We start from the raw sequence: 20,172 nt of genomic DNA, 5'->3' as shown, positions 1-20,172 counted from the left end.
AAGAAAATTCTTTTGAAGATATTATTAAATCGAGGGAATCGCGTCAGGGGCGTAATCGAAAGGGGGGAAAGATATGAAAGGATGAGAAAGGTGGCTTCAAAGCAGGTTTCGTCTGTCCTTAAAAAGAAAGAAGAAAGAGGGGCGAGGGGAGAAGGAACCAAAAAGATGAATAAATTTTAAAAAGTATTTATTTCGCTATTTAAAATATACACAAATTATTCGCGATATTGTATTATTGCATTTCAGGATATATTTGATTGTTATAGGACTTAAATCTGGTTACGTCCCCGAGTCACATTAAATCGAAATTTTTATAACTTAGTAATTTATTATCGCGATTAGATAGAATACTGAAAACTATACGCCAAGAGGATTGAAAGGAAAAGGGTGGAAGGTACGAGAACGATTCCAAGAACTCGCTCTATCGTTTCTAACAAATTTATATAAGCAATCACTTCGCCTCGAGTAAGAGAAGAAGAAGAAGAAGAAGAAGAAGAAGAAGAAAAACAAGAAGAAAAAGAAGAGAGAGAGAGAGAGAGAGAGAGAGAGAAGTGTTTTTCGTGACTAGAGCGATACGATCGTCGGAGAGATCGTAACGACCCCTTTCGAACAAATCGTTTCGCTCGGGTTATCAATTATTAGGTACGACACCGGTTTACGTTCCACGCTTATAAACTGCATTGGAGTTAACATAGGTACGCGCGAGCGCACGTGATACCGTTTAAGAATTAATTTACGAGCCCGATGAAACGTATTGTTTTCTTATTATAATTCGTTCGTTTATTTCTCTCTATGCACCCTCCCACACCCATCTTCCCCCTATGCTGTCCTTAATCCGGGAGAAGGAAAGAAAAATGGAAAAAGATAATTAAAATAGTAACATTGAAGGATCGTTACCGATTAATTGGCCATTGAATAATAATAATAATAATAATAATAATAATAACAATTATTAATAACAATTCATAATTATTATTATTATTATTATTATTATTATTATTATTATTATTATTATTATTATTATTATTATTATTATTATTATTATAACCATTCGTTCATTTTAACCAACCGTTATTACGGAAAACATGGAATAATTTATAACCGATCAACACGCGGAACGATATTTCACGTGTAGAGGTATCTTTCTACCGGCACGTTTACGAGTATAAACATTTTCTATGAGACGAGAAATCGTTTTGATACACGTTGAGAAATTGCATAAATATATATATATATATGCTTTTATGCGAGGGAGACGAGAGTACCGTACGATGGAAACGAGAGATCGATCAATCTATCGATCGATACCCTATTCGAACTAATCGTTCAGATCACGTGATCATACAACTAGGAACGTAACACAAATAAGTATAATATAATACTTATTCATTCGATTGAATGATTTTCTTCGATTGATTCGCGCATCTTCACCTACGTAAGATTTGCCATGATAATGCTATTGACATTTGATAAAATCAAACCTCTCGCAATTTCCTTATTACGAATTTACTAACTAGTCTTAGAAAGTGCCGAATGTTTTAAGAGTTTCTTAAATGACGTTTTCAAACATTGATAATACCGAAGGTCGAGTTTGAACACGGGTTAGTTCGGTGAGTTTGCACACCATATACATACCTACACACATATATAATATATATACATATATATTCATATATACATACATACATATATAAACGAATCACCATAAAGGAAGAAATTTTCCGTTAATTCTACGAAATTGAAAGGTATACGTGAGAGTCGAGGAAACTTTTAAAAGGAAATCCGCCTTGGCGGTCTCTCTGAAATTAACGTTTACGAGTGTAGTAAGTAGAAGGAAAGAGAGAGAGAGAGAGAGAGAGAGAGGGAAAGACAGACAGAGAAAGAGAGAGAGAGAGAGAGAGAGAGAGAGATTAAAAAGAGAAACGTAAAGAAGTGCGTATAGAGTCAAAGTCGTGTCGAGAGATAATCGGTAAACGTCGCGGTCTTACGAGTTAAGCGCACGCGCACGCGCAAAAGCGGTAGAACCAGTCTAAGATGAAAGTAAGGACGGAGAAAATCGCGGTTAGATAATTCCATAGACGTACCCTCGCCCCCACCCCGTACATTCATTCGTTCGTTCGTTCCGCTGTACTTATATATGTACGTAAATACTTACTTACTTACTTACTTACTTACTTATGTACTCGTTCCGTTATACGTTACTCCCATTTTCTTTTTTTTTTTGTTCTTTACTCCTATTTTTTTTTTTGCGTTCGTATAAATGCAAACAAAGAAAAACAAAAAGAAAAAGAAAAGGAAAAGAAAAAACAAATATTTGCTAAGTTAATATTTAATTTCCAACGTTCTAACGTTCACATGCGATTCGATAATGATTTTTCTTCTTTCTTAGAAAAAATCTTTCTTTTTCAATTTTTTTTTTTCTTTTTTCTTTTCTTTTTCTTTTTTGTTTTCATTTTTTTCAATATTTGTTTGTTTCTTTTTCTTTCTTTTTTTTCATTTTTTTAAGAAGTTTTTCTCATTAGTATAAGAGATCACGCGGAGAGAAAAAGAGAGAGAGACAGAGAGAGAGAGAGAAAGATAGAGAGATAAAGAGAGATAAAGAGAGATAAAGAGAGAGCTCTCGATGCGTCTGACTCGCGGGTGTCAAGGGATTATTGCTTGGGCTCAGGCAAGCAACGTCGGGTCAGTGTACACTTCATAGAGTACTGGCATGGGGGGAAAGGCAGCTCACTTGTTAACGATCTCGTTCGCGTGAGTCACGCTGCGTTTCGTGCATGTTCCGGCCGTGACAACGACTGAAATATGCTGGAGCTGAAGAAGAAGAAGAAGAAGAAGAAGAAGAAGAAAAAGAAGAAGAACCCAGAGAGATCGACTTATTTTTATGTCTCTGTCTTTCTCTCTCTCTCTCTCTCTCTCTCTCTCTCTCTCTTTCTCTTTGTATATGAAAGAGAAAGGATTATTATCGAAGCCTCGAAGCTTTCGGAAGTAATAAACATTTTAGTTGTGTAATACGAGTAAAAAAAAAAAAAATAAAATAAAGAAATAAAAAGGAAAAAAAAAAAAAAACGTCGAACAACACCTTCTTTGAATTATCATAACTATATCTTCTATAGAGGCCATATTAAAATCGGACACTTGTGGATTTTATCTGATCGTCATACTTCAGTCGTAACTTCAACGTTGTGGAAGAACGAAAAGGAAAATTCTCTTATATAAATCGTAATAGTGCTCTTGCGCACGTGCAGGAACCAGTACTTACGATCGTGGAACTCGAGGGCGATACTTACTTTGTGTCGATCGACCGTCGAAGGTACTCTCTTTCTCTCTCTCTCTTTCTCTTTCTCTTTCTCTTATAAATTACACAAGTATGTATTTAACTTTTACAGAGTAATACGAATCTCATCAAACACCTGCGCGAACTTTGCTTTGATACGTTTTGACGATGTTATTCCGACTATATTAATTTTTATAATTATTTTATAATTACTTTTCAACAAATCCATTTATCCAGCCATTTTCTGAACCCAAACGGAAGACACTTTTCTGTCTTTTTTCTTTTTTTTCAGTTCTTTTTACTTTTCTCGAAAAAAGAAAAAATGTGTAAAGGAGCGAAACGCGTGAAATAAAAAAATACAAAGAGAAAAGAGAAAAATTAAATAAAGCGAAGAGGAAGAGTGCTCGATTTACCCATGACGTCATACTGAACACGATTTACCGGAAAGAGCATCCAGGAAGTTGAGAGAGTCAACGAGAAAATATGTCTGACGTATAACAGCGTGACATCTTTCTTGTTGGACTGAGTTGACCCTCGTTGTTGAGAGTTAATACGAAGTATAATTAGTACGAACGACGATGGATCGATGCTTTTTAGCATGTAACATATCACAGTGTACCTAGAATGAAACGTAATGCGTAGTATATCCATCACGATATATAAAATAGAAACAAACAAACAAATCAAAAAAGAAAAGAGAAAAAAGAAAATGTCAGTCTCTATCGTTCAGTGAACTCTTCTATAGATTTAACTTTCCAATTTATATCTCTTACATTGCGTAATCATATCGCGTTACAATATTCCATGTATACTTACATATACATGCATATAAATATATACATATATGTGTGTTGTATGTATACGCATTCGCTTCTAGTTTCCAATGGAATTCGAACAATTTTCCGAGAGTTGTTTCATCGATTGTTACACGAACCAGAATAGACATAGGTTACATTCGTAACCCTCAATAGATAGAAAATCATCCCCCTATATAGGAAGAAAACCGAGCGGAAAAGTGATTCTTTCGAATATGTACTTTGACGCACCGTACGGGGCGGGTATCGGTTCAGGAGTAATAAAAAGAAAACATATAGAAAAAAAAAGAAGGAAAAAGAAGAAAAAAAAAAATAGAAGCGAATAGGAGTAAAAGGGAGAAGAAGAGATAGAGAGTACGCGAAACCAAAAAGAGAAAGAGAAAGACAGAGAGTCAGAAAGAGAAAGAGAAAAGGAGAGAAAAGAGATTTTGAAAAATAGTACTGTCTCGTCTGGAAATTTTTGTTCGAGTATATCTGACCCCTCGTCGTCATTAATAACTCGACGCGTTTGCCACGCGCACATCATTTTCCTGTCTCTTTGCTGTCCACCCGATGATGCGAACCTATACGTTCAAATATATGTTAGAGTACTGTATATATATGTGTTTAAGTATGTGTGAATGTGAGTCAAGATAAAAGCACGGAATTAGGTACCCTCGTTGCAGCAGGTTTCTATGAAACACCCTTCGCCTTCCTTCCGCCCTTTCTATCTCTAAACTTCCCCTCTTCCTGCAATCCTACCCATCCCCATTCCTCTGACCTTTTATGACCCTGTTTCTAAAGCACGCGTACCGATCGCTTTTATTATCCTTTGCGTGAACGCCTGCGACGTATATTCTTTTTCCATCTTTCTCTTTCTCTCTCTCTCTCTCTCTCTCTCTCTTTCTCTTTTTCTTTCTTTCTCTTTTATTGGCAGAAAAATTAATCGACCTCAATATCGGCGGATCCCAGTACGAAGGTCTTTTAAAATAACAAGGCGCATGATTTAAAAAAAAATATATAAGAGATTTGTACGTGTTAGATACTCGAAAGATTTGATACTGGATAGATAGATATATACATATATTGAACGTATCTAACGTTCGGCCAACTCAATGAACCGGATCCTTTAAACGGGATTTTACTTACACGCCATTTGCGTGGAACCTAAGTGTATGCTGTATTACGTACGTACATATATACACGCTGCGTTTTGTCGTCGATGATATCTATGCGTGCCAAAGAGGGAAAGTGTATTCAAATCTCGATTTTTAATACCATTAAATTACTACTTACATATATATAAAATTACTACATACATATATATATATAAAATTGTGTATATATATATATATACAACATACAACATATACAACATATGTGTGTGTGTGTATATATATGGTATTGGATGTAGTATGTATGTATATGTATGTGTGTATATATCTTTTGACTTTACAAATATATATATATATATATTGTAATATCAAAAGATGTATAGTTTGATAATAATAAATATAAAAATATGTTCCAAATAAAGATTTTAATAATAAAATAAAATTATAATAAATGATAGATAGAAATGTCAATAATGGAAAAGAAAGATTTTAATTAATTTAAAGAATACAAGAATTTGAATAATAAATAAAGATTAAAAATTTCAATAAAATAAAAGAAAATTTAATTTTCAAGACTCTTTTTACACAATACTTTAATAATCGAATAAAAAGAAAGAACAAAATCAATAGAATCGCGATATGTCGATAACTTTTGACACTTTATTTGAAAAGAAAAAGAAAGAATATATAAGAAAAGATAATAAGTTATATAAATGAATATAAAAGTTCATATATATATATATATATATATATATTGCGAACGTTACGGGCTCGACGAACGATCGAATGCAGCTTACATTATTATATCGATTGTGATTCGGTATAGGAGCGTCATCACCCCTTCTCTCTCTCTCTCTCTCTCTCTCTCTCTCTCTCTCTCTCTCTCTCTCTCTCTCTCTCTCCTTCTCCTTCTCTCTGTCTCTCTCTGTCTCTTTTTTCTCTTTTTTATCTTTCGCTTCGATGAAATTCCATTCCATCGTGGCTTTTCTCGCATTCGTGACGGCTAGCGAGAACAAGCCGACGCTCGCGTCAAAATTCGTCAAGGGCTGTCAAAACGACCGACGGAACGGTCCCCGCGAACGAATGAGACCATAGGGTAGTCTATCCCCTTCTCCTTCCCCCATTTGTTTTCTTTCTTTTTTTTCTTACTTCCTACCACACTCTTCCCTCTTTCTGTCTCTCTCTTTTTCTCTCTTTTTTTTTTCTTTTTCACTCTTTCTCTTATTCCTTTTACTCTCCCCCACCATTTGCCTCTTTTCGATGAAGAAGAAACGAGGGGTCGAAATGTGTATCCTTTCTATTTGTTTTCTTTCCTGTTCTAAACTCGCACAGACAGATTTTATCCTCGCATAGAAAATCTCTGGAGTATCATTAAATAGTCTTTTATCGTTAATAAAAAATATTTATCAATGAGAAACAAGATTACGTACACACACACACAAACACATATATATATATATATATGTATATATACATATAGACAGATATATATCTACATAGACATATGTACGTACACAAGTTATTCAATTCGTAGGTGTAAATACGTGACATGAATGGAGATCGCAATAGCCCAATGAATTCTAATTATCATGCTAATCGATATTAGAGAGATAGAATACTTCCTAACGCCCACTATTTCTGCCAGTCGATTTCATTCGCGTAGACCAACCCATATTGTGAATACGTAGTTAATGATGTTTGTTATCATACTTTCAATAATAAAAAAGTTAACCTTTTAGAAAGCCATTTCTTTTAAATATATTCTCCATGATTCACATAATTATATTTCTCGAAATATCGATGACATCTCAACGATTAGCAATCTTTCCTTTCCTTGTCCTTGTCTTACTCATCTAGTATCTATGAGCAATCATCGTTCGGAAATTCTAAAGTAAATATACAATCGATTAATGGTAGCCTTAAAACAAGAACGTTTGATGAACGTTCGAATCTTTCCTTTCTTTTTCTTCTTTAATCGCATACTTCTTGTGTTTATCTACTTCTCGGTCCATCTATTCATACCTTCCTCTCTCCCTCCCTCCTTCCATCCCTCTCTCTCTTCCCTCACTTTATTCGCAGATTCTTAGATACTTACGTTCATTTAGATAGAGAGAACTAGCGTTACGAGATGAGAGTACCGCAGGAAACGGGACAGCTTCGTCTCTCGAGTGAATGGATAGACGCATAGCAGCCGCAAGAGTAGCAGCTCGGACAAGCAGCTATGCGCTGCTTGTGGCGAGTAGGTGAGTAGGTAGGTAGGTAGGTAGGTAGATAGATAGGTAGGTAGGTAGGTTGACTCGTAGAGGTGAGGGTAACAGAGATACTGAGACAGAGAGAGAGAATCGACCCTCGAGAGTCTCTCTCTCTCTCTCTCTCTCTCTCTCTCTCTCTCTCTCTCTCTCTTTCACTGGTAGAACTGGACCGTCCGTATGGCATGCGCGTACCTTCTCCAATCATGAAACAGCCCTGTCCTCTCCAAGCACGGAGAAGCTCGTAAGCCAACGAGTCTCTCAAGTCCTTTTTTAGGATCCCACTTAACTTTTCATATCTCCCGTTTCTCAGTCGTAATTATATCGTACACCCGAGAACGTAATACGATGACGGATAAACGATATTCTCATTATTCTTTTTGTCCTGAAAGTATTTTTTGAAAAATAAATTGAGAAACAAAACAAAAGAAAAAGAAACGAGAAAGAAAATATTATTATTTATAATAACAGAATGATAATGGAAAAGTAAAGAAAAAAAAATTTCTCTTCGTTTTACAATTAGAAAGTCCATTCGCGTTCGTCATTTATTCTTTTACCTTTTGGAATTAACAACGATAAGGATCTTTTATCGTAAAAGTTTTCATCATCTTGTAGTGTCATTAAGCGGTAAATCTAATGTCAAAGTTCTTACGTGTCAATTCTTTAGAATAGTAAAAGGAGGAAGAACGCGAAGCGAAAGAGAGAAAGAGAAAGAGAGAGGAAAAACCACGAAGGTTGGCAAATTTTTACGGTTCGTTGCTATTAATATTTGCTATTGTAGCTTTATTGAATCGTACGCATATTGCGTTCAAGAGAATCACACAGGAAACCACAGAACGTTCTAAGGTCGTCGACTTTAACGTGGAATTCACGTCACCCTGTACCTAAGTTCGTTCGTACAAATACACACACACACACACACACACACACACACACGCACGCACGCGCGCGCACGTGTATATATATATACGCTCGTGGAACAATGACAATCAGACCGAAGAGTCAGCATTGTTGTCAATGTAGTTTACGAGCATCGCGCATATGCTCTCGAGTACCACCAGGTATAATGCTACCTATACATATACATATACACACAAATATACAATAATATATATAAGTATATATTTATATATCTATATATCGTATCGATGCTCCTCGCATTGTCAAACTCGTCGTTTTCAAGTGTGAAGTGATCTGTAAATCACGTACGACCCTTATTCATTGTTTGGCATCGCGATTTTTCTGATTTTTCGGATTTTCTCCAAATCAATGCATTTCTTCCTTTCTACTTCTAACCCGCTTCGTTACGCGTCATTCCATATGACCGAACTCGATCGTTCCGCGTTTAATTTCAGATAATAATAAATAATAAAAAAAAAAAAAAAAAAAAGAAAGATATTATTGGAAAGGATTGTGAATCATATTTTTAACACTGATACTACTGATATATTCATACCATGTCCGTCAATTTGATGATTACTTTGAAAAAAAAGGAATGAAGATAAAAAACAATATTATTCGTTATTATTTTTACTTTCATTTTTACTACAATAATAATTAAAGGAAAATGGATTTTAATTTATGTATTCGTAATGATTATGATTCTAGTAATTATATTAAAATAAAAAATTTGAACGGATTTAATAGTTCCAGTGATAATACAAGTAATTTAATTTATAATAAATTATATTGAGTTAATAATAAATTAATAGGGAGATGATGATCTAGTAATTATATTAAAATAAGAAATTTGAATGGATTTAATATTTTTCAGTGATAATACGAGTAATTTAATTTATTAATTTTTCGATGACATTGATACTCTATAACAATCTTATTACAAAGTTTATATGACGCATGATCGCTCATAAAAAAAAAAAAAAAAAAAAGAAGGAAAGAAAAGTCATAGCTTGATTTATTCATTATTGATTAAAAGCGTATGTCAGCAACGAATATTTCCGAACGAGAAGCGCTCAATAACGTGTCAGAATCAGAATCATTTATACGGCGCAGTACGTAATCGATCGTAGCCCGATAATAACCATAAAGGGTCGGAATTAATTTCTCTCTTGCTCTAGCATTTCCATAATATCCTGTGACTTTTCGTTTCGCCTATCTAACAATTTCAACAAATTTTATTGAAATTTCAATCTGTTATCTATATAAGAAAATCCGAAATATTTTATTTGTAACCGGTAACATAAGTCGGATCTCGTATGGAAATGGAAAGGTAATTGACTACGACGAATTTAAGCGGATTCCGATTAAACTATCGTAACGAGCGAATTGTAACATTAAGATAAGACGAAATGTCTCAGAGAAACTCTTAAACGTAAATACGCGCTAACGACATATTATTAGAAAAATATTGCTATAATAGAAACTTCTAACTCCGTTATCTCACTTCGCTCTTTCACGTTCGATCATTTCTAATTACTCGAATGCATACTTATATATCCATACGCATTTACCCGTAATCTTATTAATAGAGTATTTATGAAATTGTATAATCGAAAGTCAAATATATATATATATATACATATATATATATATATATTTCCTAATGTTTCTTTCATAAAAGGTAGCTAGCCAACGAGAGCCAATATCATATCTTGCTAAACGAACCGGTTAAATGACGATAGTAAAACAAGATCTCGTAGTAGTTGGTGGACGTCGAGTAGAAGATCGGAGATGTTCGAATCGATTTCCGTTTGCATCTCGACTACTACGAACCCGCCTACGACGGGTTAATTATCTCTGCTTTTAAAAGCTTCGCCGGTGAGCAACAGCAGTAGCGGTGGTGGCAACGGCAACAGCAACAGCAACAGCGGCAACGATATATACTCGCCTTCGACTCGCCTTTCATGCGCATCTCTTTTCATACTTGCTCTATCTTTCGCGCGAAGATAAAACGAAGCTGGATAAAAACACGGTGAAAGATAAAAGGGCGGGCAGAGAAAGGGCTGGAGAAAGGGAGAGTTTCTAAGGGAAAACTTACTTTCGAAATGGTCGCGTTTGAAGATACCGACAAAAAGAAAAAACAAGAAGAAAAAAAAGAAATATTATTAAATTTATAAATAATCTCATATCTTAATTAACGACATGTAACTACTGCGTCACTTGTAGATTACTTTCCCGAGGGTAGAAATGAAAACGATTATAAAAAGAAAAAAAGAAGGAATATTATTATTTCATTTATTTATTTTCCTTTTAAAGAATTAATCTTTACAAAAATCTTTACAAAAAAATTTCGTTCATTCCTAAAAGAAAAAAAAACTAAAAAAAAAAAAATAAAAAAAAAAGGAAAAGAAAAGTGATCTCGTTTGAAAGATCGTTGCAGTTTAGAAAGATCGCTATCCGTCGAAAGTTCGAAGGTTATAATCGAGATACCAACATAATTATTATCTTAAAGAAAGAAGCGCGAGATAAAAAAAGAAGAATAGAAAAAAAAAAAAGAAAAAAAAAAAAGAAAGATCTAGCAAGTATGAGTGTCTCTCCGATCATTAAAAGCGCGCTTTTCTCGGAGTGACGACACAATGTATTGAGATATCTCGGCGCGTCGAAGAAAAAGAGAAGAGTGGGGATCGTTCTCCTTTGCTGGGACCGTGCGTATCCCCTACTCTTCGGCTCCGTAGCTTTACCCCCACCAAAGGTCATCCGATTAACGGGCGTCGCCGGCAAGCAGCGACGAAGTGCCAGAGGCGGCAGTCCGCGCTTGCGGGGCCTTACGAGAGGGGGTTTATAGTTCGTGTCTCTCTCACTACGACGTATCACGTTACTTCATCGAGATTAATCGCGATTGTCTATAATCATAGAGATATCGATTGGAATGTATATCGTTTGACGAACGGGAATAATAAAAGCGAGTTTAAGATACTTTTAGAAAGTCGTTTGAGGGGAATAAGTCACGTGTATAATAACTACAACGACGTAGTCGTCTCTCCTGTGTGTTGTTTACCAGAACGATAAGCGTATTCATTGTTTGGAGGAGGATACTCGTATCGTAAACGCAGACACCCTCTCCCCTGCCCTCTCTTGCCCTCCCCTCCCCCGTTCGACATATTATCCGTTTCTCTTTTTTTATTTAAAGGCGATACCAACACGCTCGTGACAGATCAACACGTTTGTTTCGTCTAATGTGTTCTCTCTAATGGTATTGGTAAAAGGACGTCCTATCAACCAAATCATGTATTGCTTACGTTATATTCATTATTATGTTTATAATATCGATCGTTATGTTTCAATATAAAATCAAGAGGAAAAAGTGATCGAAAGGGAAAGCTATATTGCCTTAGGGAACATATCTTTAGCGAAGAGATAAAAGAGAAGTATCGTTAATAGAAAAACTGGACGTTCGAAGTTTCTCTCTGTTGCCTTTGTATGTTAGCATTGGTTCTGATCGAGAAGTCACCGCGAGTACTCTCACGTTCTTGGAACGTTTCTTCGTGGGGAAGAAAAAGGAAGAAAGAGAAAGAGTGAGAGTGAGAGAGAGAGAGAGAGACAGAGACAGAGAGAGAGAGAGAGAGAAAGAGAAAGAGAGAGAGAAGCGTGGGTCTTCGTCCAACATCTTTCGACGTCCACGGCTGGTGCAATAAGAGAAAAGCTTGTCCTGGAAAACATCGAAGTGAGATTACTCTCCTCCTACGAGAGAATAGATCGAACTGTCGGGAGGAAACAAGAATACGTTCGATTCTAAGAAAATAGAGGATCGATACGTCTTCATCGTAAGTAAGAAGGAAAGGAAGAAATAAATAAAGGAAGGAAAAAAATTTGGAAAAAGGGAAAACGCGAAAGAAGAAAAGGGACTTTGTAAAATAAAAAAAAAAAAAAAATATTTATTTCTACGTATAGCCGGAGGCTATCAAGACCCTTGGCTGATCAAGATAGGTCCTTATCTACTTGAACGATCCGAACGAAGTAAACGATCGCTAGGTGAATATCTCGTGGGTGGAGAAACGCGATGAGGGGGAGGAGTCGAGGTACTTGGTGAATTACGTTTTAAACCACCCCCTCTAACCCCCCTACTCAGAACAGTCCGCCCGCCAACAGTCTCCTTGTTCCAGCACCGGTGGAAAAACTTTTTCAAGTAAACAGTAATTATTGTAGGCGAGAGAAGGCGATCGTGATTAATAATCGGCACCGGTTGAACATCGAGAAACCTCGTGAGAAGAGAATAGAAGGGAAGGAAATAAAGAGAAGAGAGAAAAAGTAGCAGCGTGGGCGTTCGTGCCTGTGACGTGTGACGTGTGCGTGTGCGTGTGCGTTTGCGTGCACTCGCGTATATGTATGCACATTTACAACACGGAGGACTACGTACTCCTTCGTACCCTGGGTACAAAGAGTGTTAAAGAGAAAGAAAAAGAGAAAGAGTTGTACGATCGTGCAAATGATCGTTCCCTTACGATCCTCTCGATCGTCGATCGTCTTAGTGGATGCCAGATTGCCTGGATGCCAGTTTTGGAAGGCGGAATAGCAAAGAAGCGTGGTGCCGATAGGCTCGGTCGCAAAATGCGAATGAGACTTTGCACCGCATCGAAGGAGTCCTATACGCTGCTCTCCAAGAAACGGTAAAAAAGAAAAAAAAAATAATAATAATAATAAACCATTTATCCTTAAGTTAATCTTAATTCTATGATCAATCGTTGAAAATTATGGTTTTTCACGTGTCACGTAACACAATAAAAATCGTCAAAATACGAAGTTCACGTTGGATACGATGGAAATGATCGTTCAGTGACCTTTCTTTCCATCAGTTGAGATCACTAACGTATATCTCATCGGAATTGCTAGCTTTAACGATCGACGATCGTTTTCGAGATTTTCCAAGCCCTACAACGAACGACCTATAATTTAGCTCTCGGTCCGAACGATTCGGATCCCACGAGTAACTGGCTTCGCGTCCTCGTTCGTTCATCTCTTCCTACCACGGCGGTGGCGCTTACTACGTGTGTCTTCGTGTTTAGCCACTTTAGAAGAGTAAGATCCGACTATCGTCGTGTCTCGATGGGTTAGGCTTGCACGAGCCACCTAGTCCCTTCGGTAACTAGACGTAATCTTCCGGTAATTTAGCAAATGACAGTCCGTAAATATTTCGTTCGTAAATTATGATTACGGGTTTCTGATCGTTTGTTTTGCCGTGCCTCCGTTTGGGGAAAAAGAAAAGAAAAATTAAAAAAAAATGATAAAAACAAAATTAAACATAGGAAGACACGTAGATCTTTTTCTTTTGCTCTCTCCCTCTCTTTCTCTGTCTTTCTCTCTCTTATCTTTCTCTGTCGAAACACACTTTTTGACATGTAAAAATGAAAGACGCGTTTTTACATGAAAAATAATATAAAAAAACGATCAAATATACTTACTCAAATATATTAATTATGAACGAAGGAAATTTTCAATGATCATAAAAAGGGGAAAGGGGGGTTACCCGAGGGTACAGCTTTATTTCAGTAGGGTCCAGCTTTTCGTTCGGCGAATCAAATTTGTCGGTATTCTCAGTGGCACGTTCTCGGACATCTAACGTAATTTGTTCGTGCATATCGTAAGCCATTATGCATACAGACGCGAAAGATGTTGCTGCAGCGAATAGAATTATAGTAATCCGAGAGCCGACCCCAGCGCCTCTCTCTCTCTCTCTCTCTCTTTCTCTCTCTCTTTCTCTTTCTTTCTACTTTCGTCATAAATATTCATCCCTATACGTGCGTTACGTTGTTAGACATATTTACACAGTTATGAATATGGGTAAGCGGTCGTGGTCCAGCTTGGACCGGATTTCCTCTCTCTCTCTCTCTCTCTCTCTCTCTCTCTCTCTCTCTCTCTCTCTCTCTTTTTTCTCTCATTCTCTCCCTCTTTCTCTTCGAAGATTACTTCTCGTCTACTTGAAGCGTTTGCATCGCTTTGAAGTTTCGCGTGTCTTTCTAAAAAGAAATTTTCTTCTTCTTTTTCTTTTCCCGTCTTCTTCTTCTTGTTCTTCTTCTTCTTCTTCTTCTTCTTCTTCTTCTTCTTTAAGTTGCACACACGCATGTACCATAATACAACCTTTCTCAGCAGGTATAACAGTACAGAAAATTTTAACCGAGGCGTATAATAGAATAGAGGGAGCGGAACGCGTAAGTAGACGCGCTTGCTTTCTGATTTATCCGACGATTTAGCCGATTTTAGCGATGGAATTTGCATGCTGGAAGGAAACACCGTTTTCCCTTTGCCGAAGAGCGTGTAAGAAAAAGATAAAGAGAGAAAGAAAGAGAGAGAGAGAATGAGAGAATGAGAGAAGCGAAGATGCTACGGCAGCCAAGCTATTCCGGCAATTTCGTTAAATACGTGCCGCGAGAAAATTGAAGATAATTTACACCTTGCTTACCTTCCATTCAAGGTACCAAACTGCGGTACCTTTTCGCGCATACGCGCGCCCTCACATGAAGGGATATTCACACACACACATATATACCTTTGATCTTGTATACTTAAGATAGACGTTCGTGAATATTCTCTCTGATAAAAAAAGAATATATATACACATATATGTGTATTACCACCGTGTAATCCGAGAACAAGTGGCTGTATGTTCGCGCGATATCTCTGACTTTTCTCTCTCTCTCTCTCTCTCTCTCTTTCTCTCTCTCTCTCTCTCTCTCATTCTCTTACTCTCTTACTTTCTTATGTATACACACGCAACATATATGTGTGTGTATGTATATATACATAATCTGTGCATATTTGTGAGGTTCTCGCAAAGTAAAAGTCGCAGCTGCCACAGTTTCGTCTCTACTCCTCGTCGTTTCCTTCCTCCTCCCCTCTTCCTCATTTCCTCTTTACTCTCGCGTCTTTACGCTTGTTACGAGGATGAATCAAAGCTCTGTATCGAAACGGAAGCTGCCATCCACTGGATTTTCGATCGACCGTTTAAAAGAGAACGACGACGACGACGACGACGACGAAAGAAAAAAAAAAGAAAAAAAGAAAAAATAAAGTTACCAGTCATCTCATCTCCTTCGACGGATTTCCTTTTAAACGATCTCGTAACTCGAACTCGAAGATAGACTGTTTTATATAGCTTGCCTTCCACAACGATTCTTATCATTTTTTTTTTTTAATAGAACGAATACTATACTGAATTGGACGTTACTGTAACTAACGGATAATCGTTTCGAATGGAGTTTGAACAAAAAAGAAAGAAAAAAGAAAAAAAGGTAGAAAAGCAGAGAGAGAAAGAGAGAGAGAGAGAGAAAGAAAGAAACACGCTAACGTATCAATCTTTTTATCTCATTCCTGACAGCTGTTATAAATTAATTATCCATCGTTTAAAGGAAATATGAAACACACACACGTAAGTACTTTTCCTATACACAAGTTCGATCTCTTTCGTCGAATGATTGAATTCTTTTTCTTTTTTTTTCTTTTCTGTTTCTCTCTTTTCTTCTTTTTTCCGAAATCACTAATCAACGATTGATAGAGAAAAAGTCAATAAAATAAAAAAATAAAGAAAGAAAAAAATATAAACTGTTTTGTACGTGACCGTTCAACTTACCCTAATTAGATATACACGGAAATTATGTTCTTCCTTCTTTCTCTTTCTCTCTCTCTCTCTCTCTCTCTCTCTCTCTCTCTCTCTCTCTCTCTCAGTCTTTCGTGACCTCGAACGAAAAATAATTCGTATGATAAGAAAGGAACAAGTTATGCGAGCAATAGATAACCCCTCACAAGGACTAAAATAATTCGTTCATGATATGTAACACTTGGAATGATTCGTAAGAATAGTTAGTTATTCGTTGGGGCGAAAAATTGGTACATTCTTTCTCTCTCTCTCTCTCTCTCTCTCTCTCTCTCTCTCTCTCTCTCTCTCTCTCTCTCTTACTTTCTTTCTCTCTCTTTCGAATCGTGTCTCGCGATAAGAAAAAGTCACAAAGCTAGTATAGCGCGCGCAATAAAACTCGGCAACGCGTATAATCTATGTTGAAATTTATTTCAGAGACCGCCTTACACGACGTTCACCCTATCACGGTGAACGTTTTCTTTACGTATCTCACGGACGCGTCCTCGTTTTCTTTTATTTTTCCCCTCCTTGTTTTATTTCTTCAATCATTTTCCATCTCGTCATTTCTTCTCCGTCGAAACGATCAAATTAGTTTCGAATAATACCGCGCTTTCACAGATTACGCTCTTTCTTCCATCCTACCTCCTTCACTCTCTCTCTCTCTCTCTCTCTTTTTCTCTCTCTCTTTCTCTCTTTCTCTCTCTCTCTTTCTCTCTCTGGAATATTCATTTCTTGAAGGCTCAATTGAAAGCAACTCGTTTGAACGTGTAGCTTCTCTTAATTTCGTGACGTTCGTATCAAGTTACATGACTTTATCGATATCTCTCTTTTTCTATCTCTCTTTCTCTCTCTCTCTCTCTCTCTCTTTCTCTTTCTCTTTCTCTGTCTCACTGTCTCTTTCTCTGTCTCTCTCTTTTTTCTTTCGCGGAAACGAGAAATAATCGAACAGAATGGTCCATTGTGTAATAGCAGTAACGATTCAGCGCCGCATGGAATTCCAAGAAAAGAGCAGTGAGACAGAGACACATGGAGAGAGAAAGAAAGAGGGAGAGAAAGAGACAGAGAGAGAGAGAGAGAGAGAGAGAGAGAGAGAGCGTAAGAAAGAGAGAAAGAGACGAGTAATACGAAAGGTCTGGAAATTCTGTCAGCGGTGAGATACCAAATACGAATTCATTCTTACATGTATGTATATCGATATTCGAGATCGTGACCGGGTTTTCTCTCTCTCTCTCTCTCTCTCTCTCTCTCTCTCTCTCTTTCTTCAGTAAGAGTCACTCGGTATAGTAAATAACTATACACGACACATAAGTATGTACCACGTTACTAAACTTACTCGAGCGTCTTATGGGTTTTGACGAGTCGTGGAGTAGGCGAATACGCTCGAGAGCCGCTATCTTTTGTCGTTAAATTCGATAACGAATAACGCACCGCTGAATATGCTGGAAATAATTCGACGATTTAATATATCACATACCTACGTACATATATATGTACGTATATGTATATACTTGAATACATTGTTGAGAAATATTTATCGTAGAAGGAGTTAGAGCTAGTAGAGAAAGAAGAGGAGAAAGAGAGAGAGAGAGAGAGAGAGAGAGAGAGAGAGAGATCTTGCGGTCTGAGTTACTTTCTCGTTACGCCATATCGTAGTCGGTTTCATCAAAGTCAAAGAAAAATGATGATTTCTTTTACTTTCCACACGGTATGTCCTTGTATCTCTGGTCATAAATCCTCATGGTCGATATTATCGCCTATACTTAGCAAGAAACTTCGCGATAGGTGAATCAAGTTAATAAGGCTATGAAAAATATTAAATAAACTTTAAGAAAATAATAAATCTTTTCTTTTCTTTTTTCTTCTATTTCTATTTTCTCTTTCTCTTTCTTTCTTTTGTTTTACTTTAATTAAATTGAAATTTAATTTATTACGATATACATATAATATTAAATTTAAATATTTCTTTTTCTTCTTTATTAATTATAATAATTATTATATGTGGGTATATAATAGAGAAAAATAAATTGTATACAATATTTTATTAAATTTAATATCATTATTTATATCTAATAATTTAATATCTATATAACAAAATATATTAATTAAATTTAAATTTTGATAATCTTAAATATTAAATTTAAAAATTATTAAAATTTAAACTGAAAAAAGAGAGAAGAACAGAGCGAGAGAGAGAGAAAGAAAGAAAATTTGGGCATATAAATTTTGCACTTTCCTACTAGAAGAAAAAGACAGAGAGAGAGAGAGAGAGAGAAAGAGAGAGAAAGAGAGAAATAGGAAACGAAATACGAAGCACGTGCCTCATTCGTTTCTACGTGTTACATCTATGTGATATATTAATTTCGTTTAAGTGTACGTGCGTCCGCCCACGTGGCTCAAAATTACGCGTATCCCCCCGTCTCGTTCCATCCCCCCTCCCTCCTGCCCCTTTAAAGCAAGGCAGCCACAGTTTAGCCCATCGTTAAATCATCCTCGACCGAGCGGTACATCGTGCATGGTATATCGGTTCTTCTCTCGTTGGTGTTACTAAATTGCCGCAGGACCCTCGACTCAGAACATCGAAATCACGAGGGCGGATTACTAGGGACTTAACACGCCAGAGGGGACGCTCGACACGAGGGGAGGATTACTCGCGAGATCTTTCTTGACGTTTTCCTTGCACCCTCTTTGACCCCCTCTCTCTCTCTCCTCTCCACCCTACTCTCCCCTTTTTGTCCTTTCGACCGGTCGTCCTCTAAATTTCAGTAGGATACGTATAAATATTACCTGTGATTAGCTTGACTTCTCTTTTAAACCTATGCTACTTAAATACATTCACGTACACATATACACATATGTATGTATCTATATATATATAGATATACGTATACTACATATATATATATATATATATATATATATATATATATATATATATATATATATATATATATACCTATACCTATATATACATATATATACATAGATAGATATAAATTTTTTTCTTTTCTTTTTATTTGAAATATATTTCCTTTTATATCTTATATTTTTTTCCTTTTTTTTATCTAAAATTTGTTTTCTTTTTCATTTGAAATCTTTTTTCTCTTTGTTTATTCTAAATATTTCTTATTTCAAATCTTTATAAGAGTTTCCTTTTGTTACTTTTCGTGATATTTGTGAATAACATAACGTTTTGGTATTTTTTCTTTTTTGTTTTTATTTTAAATATATTGAAAATATATTTTTATTTGTGTGATATTTGTGTAGTATAACATTTTGAGATCTTTTTTCATCTTAAAGAGTTCTTCCTTTCAATTTGTATAAAACTTCCTTTTATCTCTCGTAGTTATGTGATATTTTGATAATATAATATTTTCAGATTTTTTTTTCATCTTAAATGTACGTACATTTAAATAGTTTATTTTTAATTTTTAATTTTCTATTGTAGGTATTGTAGGTATTGGAGGTATTGTTTTATTCCATACTTTATTTGCGAGTAAATCGATAAAGAAAATATTGTAGATAAATACGAAACCATTAATAATTGTTTCGAATAAGTACAAAAGCCCTAAATTTAATCGGATAAATTTCCTAGAATATCGTATTTGTGAAAAATAAAATACAATCAAATATATTAAAATGTATTTATCGTTTTCTATGTCCCCTGGGGTTGGTATGCTATTGATACGTATCCTTTTGATAAATGATCCATCGATAAAATACATAGGTATATCGTATAAACACATACACTAAAAAAAAAAGAAAATAAAAAAAAAAGAAACAAATAAAAAGAAAAATTTTGATTCAGGAGAGATCAATCGGACCAACACAAATAAGGGTATTATCGATACAAAACATCGATAGATATCGTGAAATAAAATAGGAAACGAGTGAGTAAATATTTGTATGACCTTTTAAATACGCGTGAACACTCGATTGGTAGTTATTGTCTTTTGAAAATGAAGCAGTGAGTTCGACTAATCTATATGTATGTGTATATTATTCGAAACATTTTGCACGTGAATTTATCCACCCGAACGTTTTGAATTGTTTTCATATATGATCAAACAAATTGTTGCTTCTCTTAATGGATTTATTTAGCGAGTAATATAATATTTACATTTATATATATATTTATGCATAATAAATTTATATATATATATATATATATATATATATATATATATATATATACACTTCACACAAGGTGTAT

The 20,172-nt window shown here is 35.6% G+C and overlaps 1 protein-coding gene across 6 annotated transcripts in view; it reads left to right on the top strand.

The window, feature by feature from the left end:
* The window catches only part of LOC124948942 (rap1 GTPase-activating protein 1), a 112,599-nt gene that overhangs the window by 36,050 nt on the left and 56,377 nt on the right, over window positions 1-20,172 (top strand). Inside the window, exon 1 of one of the 6 annotated variants that reach the window (XM_047493305.1) lies at window positions 10,040-12,999. The exons of the other annotated variants lie outside the window; for them this stretch is intronic. Within the exon in view, the coding sequence (XP_047349261.1) occupies window positions 12,719-12,999 (281 nt within the window). The 5' untranslated portion in view covers window positions 10,040-12,718. Of the gene's footprint in view, window positions 1-10,039; window positions 13,000-20,172 lie in introns of those variants that run through there. 6 annotated transcript variants of the gene reach the window in all.

This window comes from Vespa velutina, chromosome 4, assembly GCF_912470025.1.
Source record: "Vespa velutina chromosome 4, iVesVel2.1, whole genome shotgun sequence".
In the NCBI taxonomy this organism is placed as follows: Eukaryota; Metazoa; Arthropoda; class Insecta; order Hymenoptera; family Vespidae; genus Vespa; species Vespa velutina.
The sequence above is the reverse complement of the archived record's forward strand: the minus strand, read 5'-3'. Positions and strand labels throughout refer to the sequence as shown.